Source organism: Gavialis gangeticus, unplaced genomic scaffold (genome assembly GCF_001723915.1).
Source record: "Gavialis gangeticus isolate Ggan-Ray unplaced genomic scaffold, GavGan_comp1, whole genome shotgun sequence".
Taxonomy (NCBI): domain Eukaryota; kingdom Metazoa; phylum Chordata; order Crocodylia; family Gavialidae; genus Gavialis; species Gavialis gangeticus.
Window position 1 is genome coordinate 9,480,746 of NW_017728996.1, and position 8,917 is coordinate 9,489,662.

Consider the following 8,917-nt stretch of genomic DNA (forward strand, 5'->3'; position numbering starts at 1 on the left):
CCAGCCCCCTTCAATAAGCATCCCACTCCAGACCGAGGCGGCATGCTCACAGATCACTGCTCCTTAGACGGAACATTGGCTACCGGCAAATCTACAGGAGATGCATCTTTTTAGAAAACACGTGTATGGGAAACTCAGGAGAAGGAAAAGACTAGGACTGAATCTTTAACATTCCATAAAATCATAATGACAAGCCTTTTACACTAGTGAAGTTTGTCATTAGTTTTTGGATCTCTTCCAAGGAGCTCAGAATGGAACTGATAAAATAGCAAAGAATATTATATAGAAGTGTATATGTATATATACAAACACACACAGAGCTTTTTTTTACTCCACATCCACTGTCAAAAAAGAACAAGTTACAGGGGAAAAAAAAATCACTGCTTATTGTTTTTTAAGTACTGTGTTAGACATTATAAGAAGTGGAGTTTAAGTAGCAACCCCTGCCCATTCTTCTCCAAAACGAATTTGTCTTCAACAGATCACAGAACTGTAGGGTGAACTGCAAAACACATATACAAATTTTGTTACAGAGCACGTTTCTTTTTGTCACTATTCCAAATTCATCACATTTACCTGCCGGTAAGTATTTCAGCTGGTTGTTAGCCAATCGAAGGTGACGTAAGGATCTCAGACGGCCAATCTCAGGGCATACGATTTCCAGAGCGTTGTCACTTAAGTCCAGGAACTGCAGCTTAACCAGGGAGCCAATGGCTTATGAAAGAACAGATTAAAGAAATGAATGTGACCCAGAAGTAATGTTAAAACCATAATAGGACTATGGATGATAAAAGGCCTCAATATCTAATAACAATGTCTGAGCAGATTGAGAGATATTAAAACTATTGGGCTCATAACTGAATGTCACTGGAGTTCAAGTGTTTGTAAACAGTATGCAATATCGTTGGCACACGGAAAAACAGAAAAAAACAAATCACTTTTGAGATGCCACAGATGATTATTTTGTTCTCAGCCACAACTCTCCTGTGAAACTACTTTCTCCTTCCCTTTGCCATTACCTACATCCAAGCTAGTTGCCCTGACTAAATTTAAAATTATTTTCTAACACTGGTCCCTAGACATTTGCTCTCAAAGGCAATGTAAGGAACAGAGAGGCTAATACAATTACTGACAGATTCAGTTTAAATCCTATCACAACCAACCAAAGCAATGGCATCATATGCGATGGCTGGCTCAGAGAGAAGGACAGACTTGGGAAGGCTGTTTTATCGATAAGTGCCATTTAGCCTTTCTACCTCCTGTAATTAGAACTCATGGGACCAACATATAAGTGCATTTGAAAATTTAACAAAATGTAGTTCAAATACAGATGTTATCAACAGTTTACGCCCATGGTGGTATATTTTGGAAAACAAGGAGAAATAGGACTTATATTATAGAGTATAATAAATATTTTATGTTTTCTGTCTACAACTGTGAAGTTGGCATTGTACTTACCTTCAGGTACAACAACTATGTTATTCGAATGAAGGTACCTGTGAGGGGAAAAAAAGGTGGGGAAAAACACCTGTTACCCTGAAGGGTTTGCAATGCATAAATAGTTGGCAAAACACTCAACCTGAAATTGGAAAAGAAAAACAGCCTCACAGCCATTTCTCTCTAAGACCACAACAGTATATGGTAAACTGTACAAAACACCATCTGAAACGTTCCAAGGTTCCTCTTACATTTTATCATGAATATAAGATTAGTATAAAGAATGCAAGGACGATTTATTACTATTATAACACTTAAATGCAATGCCTGTGAGCACATTTTCTCACTTTATAACGAAGAAAAAAAATCATAAATTTGAAAAATAAAGCAAATGGAGTCACCAGGATTCACTGTGTTCTGTCACAGACCCTCTCCCATTAAACAAAAGTAACAACAAACAAAAAAAATCCCTAAATCAAGTACATACATCTTGATGTACATACAATTCTTATACCTTCACTTGATAAATATGAAGCCCTTACCTATCGAGATGATAACTTTTTTAAAAAATGTAGAACTAAATTAAATTTTAGAAAAATATAATTTTGGTCTCAGACAGTGACAAGTCTAGACAGGCTCCATTACCTCTTTAAAAGAGGTTGATTAAATGTATTTAGCACTCCCTAGTGGGTAATAGCTGCATCTACTACTATTTAAGAACAATTTATTTCATATAGTTTGAACAGTGTATTTTGCATTGCAGACAAAAAAGACTACATAAACCTTTTGAAAAGGCAGTTACTTTCTCTAATCTCAAAACAATACTTACTGTGCACTCCACTAACTCTCTAAAATAATGCATCTGCATTTAAAGTAACAAGTCAGCACTTTAGGGACCAATATAGTGACAAACTACTCGTTTAAAATTAAACCCGGGTATTTTATGGTATCTTTTTAATTATTTTTCTTTACCATCAAACCAACTCTCTCTCTTGGATTAAATTGAGTGTTGTATTATATAAGTTATAGAACAGTAAAATGCACACTATAATAAAAGAACAGCAAGCTGAACTGAATAAGCTCTGTTTTACTATTTATAGCTTCTTAAATTCATCTATTCTAAACTTGAATTTCATACTGGTTTTTCTAATGTTACATGGTAATAGTGAACGTATCTGATTGTTGAATATGAAGCACTAAGTGAATCAACTACAACAGAGGTGTTCTGCTGCTTCAGAGTATAGATAAGAACCTTAAATGCCAGGCAAAACTATTCGGTAAGTAAGTAGGAGCCTGCACTGAGTTAGAAAACACGCTGTAGACATGAGTGCTGGAAAGGTGCAGTTTTCAAGGCCAAAGTCAGAAGATGAACTCAGATAATACATTATTCTTCTAGGACACCCAATACTTCCCTTACATCTGCTTTAACAAGATGTTAAACACTATACTGCAGGGCTGTCCAGCTTTGGAGTACATGGGGGTCACACACTGCACAAGCAGTGTGACCCCCACTCCTGGTCCCTGCTAGTGCTGCTACAGAGGCATCACAAGCCCCCCAACCCCACCTCAACCACCACCTCCCCTGACATCCCAGTCACATGGGCTGCAAGTTTAAAGGGCCCCTTTCAGCCAAGCTGCCGTGACCCAGAGACTGTGGGTACCAGAGCAGCAGCCAGAGCAATGGGGAGCACAATGGCGAGATGGGAGCCTACTGAGTGCACCGTGATGCCTATGCCCTCTCTCAGCTTTTTTTTTCCCCATCCTCCTGCCATGCTTGTATGGTCCCTTGGGCTCCTGCTAAGGAAGGGGGAGAACTCACTGGGTAGGAATGTCCCCCCAGCCCCTGTTACTGGAAAGGGGAAAGCTATCTTGGGGACCCCCTTCCTCAGTCTGGTGCAGATCAGGAGCCCACCCCTCCCTGCAGCTTGGCTTTTGCCACGTGGCAAGGGGACCCTTCTCCAGGCCAAACAACCATGAACAAAAGCCATTGATAAACTTGTGACAACTCTTAGCAGTGGATCGCTTGGCTTGTGTGTCGATGAAGAATGCAGCCAGCTGCAAGAATTAATGCGACATGCAGGACACATTGATCACTGACACTTTGAACGTACTTGTGGCCCCTGTTCCTCCTGGGGCTACACCTGTCTGAGCGTCACTTGAAGGTCAACTGTCCTAGCAGTGCTGGGGGTCTGGTGGCACTACCATTCAGTCTCCACTGCTGGTCACAGCTTCCCCGTTTCCCCACAATTTCCCTGTTTCCAATCCTTGGGAAACAGAGGGCCCTGGCCCATGACTCCTTTTATCCCCCTAAGGTCAGACAGTCCTGCTATACTGCATTGATATCACATCTGTAGGAAAGTGAAATGGAAGAGGAAATGTTCCTTTACACTACAGGTCTTTTGCAGGTCAGGAGTTTGGTGCACCATCCTTAACTTAGACATGGGCTATTTTGAGCCTAATTGCTAAAACAATACAACCAAGATGGTGCCACCTTTGAGCTGACTCCTGGCACAAAGCACAGAATATACCCACTTGCTGACTGGAGTGAAACGCTGGCATTCCCACCAAACATAATCTGAAGAAAAAAAAGATGTCATAGAAAACACTGACAACCTGGGACTGAGCGTAGCTGCATGCCAAGCACCTCCTTTTGTCAACAAGGGGAAAGAAATACTACACACTAAAAATGGAAATTATATACAAACACTGCATCTCTGCTTTAAAAAGCAATATGAGATTGATTAGTGTAAGCAAACTTGTCAAAGCTCCAACAAAAACTCACAGTTCCACGAGGTTTGGAAGCTTCTGTGCGAGGTTTTCTGGCTGAAAGAAAGAGTTAGAGACATGTTAGGATTTAAAAAAGAACAAACATATTATGGGCCCAAATCATTTTAGTGACCACCCCAACAAGCTACATCACAAGTGGGTTATTACAAAAGAAAACATCTGAATGCTGTATTGGGCTCACAGCTAAAGGTTCCCAGGATATAATTCCTTCATTTTCCCAGTTACCCCATTAACTCTACCAGTCCTACCTGGGTGGCATTACATTTGAAGAATCCCGCAAGGAAAATTAAGCATAGCGAAATCTGGTTAACTGTGATAACTCATTGCTACAATCTTATAATTTGGTGTCCTGAATCCCTGAGACAATCCCACTGATTTGTACACAACACACTCTGGATAATGCATCCTCTGTTAAAGCAGAACTAGTCATTTCCAAATGCGCCCACATAGTAAATCAGAATAAAATTTGCTCCTGAGACTCGGAGAGCTCAGAAGGTACTGATCTATGCCAAACGCAGCACCTGTCAAACCAGATTTTGCTCAAAAGGCATTAAATACACTTTGGCTTTTCCTGGCTCCCCAGGTCATAACCACCAATCACTCCATCTCCTAGAATTACCTTGTTTTGACAATGACTGCATGCAAGACTGCAGAACAAAAATCCTTGATTGATTATTTTTCTCCCTCCTAATTGTGGAATTCTTATCTATATTATTGTTATATATAATTCTTATTCTTCAGAGCACTAAGCTTCTGTAACAAGAAACTGTACATTAAGCAATTATCTGTATAATCATGCTGCTCTTGTATACAAGGCCCTACTTAATTCCCAGTTTTGGGGATTTCATGGAAACTGCAAAATTCACAAAAATCAACCAAAAATAAAAACTTGTTAAAAATAAAATGCTGGCTCCCCAATGGGAGCCAGCAGTCCTCAGTGCCAGGAGCAGAAGGCGCCAGCTGGAAGGGTGGAATGAAGGGCAGTAGAAAAGATGGCGGCTGCCCTTTTATCCTCCTCCCCCCCCAACCGTGCCCCCACTGGGACTGCTCCACCAAGCAGCACCCACAGGTGGGGTGACATGAATGGCAGCTGGCAGCCAAAATAGCAGCCACCTCCTTGTCCCTTATCTTCCCCACGGCCTTTCCATCAATCAGCAGAGGGGCGGGGCCTCTTTGCCAATCAGAGCTGAGGGGCGGGGCCACTGTGAAATGGTGGTGGAATTAGAACTTTACAACACGATCAACCCGAGAAAACCAGTAAGTCCCCACCGTGATTCAGGCAGACCCCACTCCGAGAGTGAACTGCGGCAGGGGTGGGCAATTATTTGGGCTGGAGGGCCACTTAGGGAGTTTGGGTGAGCTGTTGCAGGCCTGGTCAGCACCTCCCCCTGCCCCATCTCCCCACAACATCTCACCAAAACTCCTTAAGTGGCTCTGCCCCACAGGGCCCAGCCCCGTGCTGTCACTGCCCAGCTATCCCAACCCTGGCCCTAGGGTCTCTACTGAGATTGGTCTGAGACCCCCGCAGGTAAGGGGCACTCAGCTGGGTGGACAGGATGGGTGCAGTCTGCTCCCAGCACACCCCTGTCACAGGGATATGCAGATAGCATCTCGTGACTCTGCCCCAGGCCCCAGCCCCACGCTGTTACCACCCCAAGATCCCAGCTCCAGTCCCACCTGCCCATCCTGCTCTTGGATGCCACTCCCTGGCTGCCCACAGCCCCATCACATCCATCTGGCAGAGCACACCCTGCCCACAGGGGACCCACGCCAGTCTCCACCAAGACCCTGCCCCCCCACAATCCGCTCTGTCCAGCACCCTGGCGGCAGGTGCGAGGTGGACAGGCTGGGGTGCCTAGGCAGCAGGGCCAGGTCTGGCAGCAGTGATGACACTAGTGATGGTGGCCCAAAGGAGCCGCTACCACCAAGACTGCTGGGAAGGGGGGACCTAGCTGTACCACCACCCCAGCCCCACTGCAAGCCCGGGGGCAGTAGAATCAGACACAGGCACCACAGCACAGGTTGCCCTCCACACCTAGGCTGGGCAGGGCTGAGGGACCCACTGCAGGATGGAAAAAATCCCTTGGAGGGCTGGATCTGGCCTACAAGCCATATTTTGCCCACCCTTCAGCTACAGTGAGTCTAATTTGTAGTCCACATTCTGTAATATATCTTTTTCTTCACTCTAAACATCACAGAGATGTAATGAAGAATGATTTGTATATCTTGCATGCCACATAGCTCACAAAAAGTTGAAAATGGCTATGATAATTAGTTAGTTATAGTTAATTATCACTCCCCTGATTTTACTGCATAACTGTACTTTTAACTAAACTAATGGAAATCAGCACCACTCAGCTTTGGAGACAGAACAATGAAAGAGAGCGCACTCATATCATTCTTTTATAGCCTAAAAGTGCCTATAAAGCAACTGGCATCCAAGTCTTCCAAAGCTGATGGAGGCACTACCAAGACCTTGCTCTTCAAAAGAGGTTTAAAGCAAAGGACCTAGAGTCGAGAAGCTCTGGGTTGTTAAAAAGAACCCGGAAATAAACTGCTTACTCATTTAACATGCCAGTAAAAAGGAAGGGGGGTATCCAAGTCTGCCACCTAAATAAGATATATTTTACTTGATTATATTGGTAGTTAGGAAGGCATGACTTAAAAATCATCTGCAGTTAATTCAATCACCAAACCCAACAATCAGATTTCCTTATGCACATGTGAATATATATGCCTATTTTCTACATCGTGACACACCCGGCTTGCATGTCGACATTTGAATAGCTCTCACAAATGCAAACATCAACTAGGGAAAATGTTGAATGTTATGCTAGTAGCCATGTCAAAAAATGGCACGCGAGGTTATGGAGGTTTGATTATTTAGGGAATTTACTTTAAATTTTAATGACTGAATTTACTTTTTAAAATCCCAATTTCAACAGTATGGGATGCACACAGCATGCAGAACCTGGAAATGAATTTAATAAAGAACCAACACAGTCTGACAAAATAATCAGTTTCATATCTATATTCTGGTCACTCTGAGTCTTCATCTAAATTTATACAACAGTTCTTCCTAAAATGCTCTTTCTATTAATATATTTCTCCACCATATTATAATATATAGTATTAGAAAGACATATGCATATATATGCTTTTCATACACAACAAAGATACTGCACCCCTGATTTAAGAATGATAGGTAACTCAAGCTTAACCAATAGGCAGCAACTGCTACCTTCATAATAAATGAGTCTATCTTTGAAATGTGAGAGACAGACGAGTCTCAGAAGAAAACAGGAGATAGTTAATCAGCTGTTGCCACCTGCTGGAAAATTTGTGTTGTAGTACATTTATTTTCCTCTAATATGCACGGATCTCGCTAATATAATAATGTGATCTTTGCATAAGGCTCTCTCTTGCTTTTTGCTTAACACTGAACAAACGCACACATACAGTAACTAGCCTGAAATTTAAGAACTCACCTTTTTTTCAGATTCTTTTCCTTAAAGTTAATTTAGCCTAATTACAGATCAATGTTTATTAATTATTGACCAAAATTCTTTATTTGGCTAACAAATAATACACAGAATAGGCACAGCAGAACGATTTTCACAACAGTTTAGAAGTAAAATTATCTAACAAGGTCAAATTCAGGATTGAAGTCATGAAAGTGTGTTCACAACAGCATTCTTACATGTATAAGACAGTAAGAGTACTGTATATGAGAATGGCAGATGATTACTCTGTCTTCAAACAAATTTAAACTTATCATTGCTCAACTTATTCTTTACTGCTTATACATTCTGAAATTTAAAAAAATTAAATAGAAAAGAAGAAGATTGTGATATTTTATCTTTTTGGAGGCAGTGAATGGGGGAATGTAAGGTTGAAATGTGGTACTGCTAGGTGAAAGGCAGCACGGCAGGAGCAGTTATAGAATCATAGAAAATGAGGGCTGCAAGGGACCTTAGGAGGTCACATCTAATCCAGCCCCGTGCTCAAAGCAAGACCACTCCCAACTGGATCATCTCAGCAAAGGTTTTGTCTAGCTGGGTCTTAAAAATCCTCCACGGATGGCATCCACAACCTCTCTGGATAACTTGTTCCAGTGTTTTACTACCCTCCTAGTGAGAAAAGTCCTCCTAATATCTAAGCTAAACTTCCCTTGCTGCAACTAGAGACTGTTACTCCTTGATCTGTCATCTGCCACCACTGAGAACAGTCCAGCTCCATCCTCTTTTGGACCCCGCTTCAGGTAGTTGAAGGCTACTGTTCAATCCCCCCCTCAGTCTTCTCTTCCCTAGATTAAGTAAGTCCAGTTCCCCCAGTCTTTCCTCACAAGTCACGTGCTCCAGCCCCTGAACCATTTTTGCTCCCCTTCACTGGAGTCTCTCCAGTTTGTCCACACCTTTCTGTAAAGGGGGCCCAAAACTGAACACAGGACTCCAGATGTGACCTCACCACTGCTAAAGAGAGGAATAATCACTTCTCTCAGTTTGCTGGCAACGCTCCTACCAATGCAGCCCAGGATGCCGTTAGCCTTCTTGGCAACAAGGACACACTGCTGGCTTCAAACCATAGAATCAATCAGCGGGAAAGGACCTAGACAGATCATCGAGTCTGACCCCCTGCCTGGGGAAGGAAAGAGCACTGGGGGTGGGACGGGTCATAAGACCCCAGCCAGGTA

The 8,917-nt window shown here is 42.6% G+C and overlaps 1 protein-coding gene across 3 annotated transcripts in view; it reads right to left on the reverse strand.

The window, feature by feature from the left end:
* The window catches only part of LRRC28 (leucine rich repeat containing 28), a 96,105-nt gene that overhangs the window by 70,004 nt on the left and 17,184 nt on the right, over positions 1 to 8,917 (reverse strand). For all 3 annotated transcript variants that reach the window (XM_019504012.1, XM_019504013.1, XM_019504014.1), the window contains exons 3-5: positions 4,220 to 4,260; positions 1,459 to 1,496; positions 577 to 714 (exon numbers count right to left, since the gene is read on the reverse strand). In XM_019504012.1, the coding sequence (XP_019359557.1) occupies positions 577 to 714; positions 1,459 to 1,496; positions 4,220 to 4,260 (217 nt within the window). The remainder of the gene's footprint in view (positions 1 to 576; positions 715 to 1,458; positions 1,497 to 4,219; positions 4,261 to 8,917) is intronic.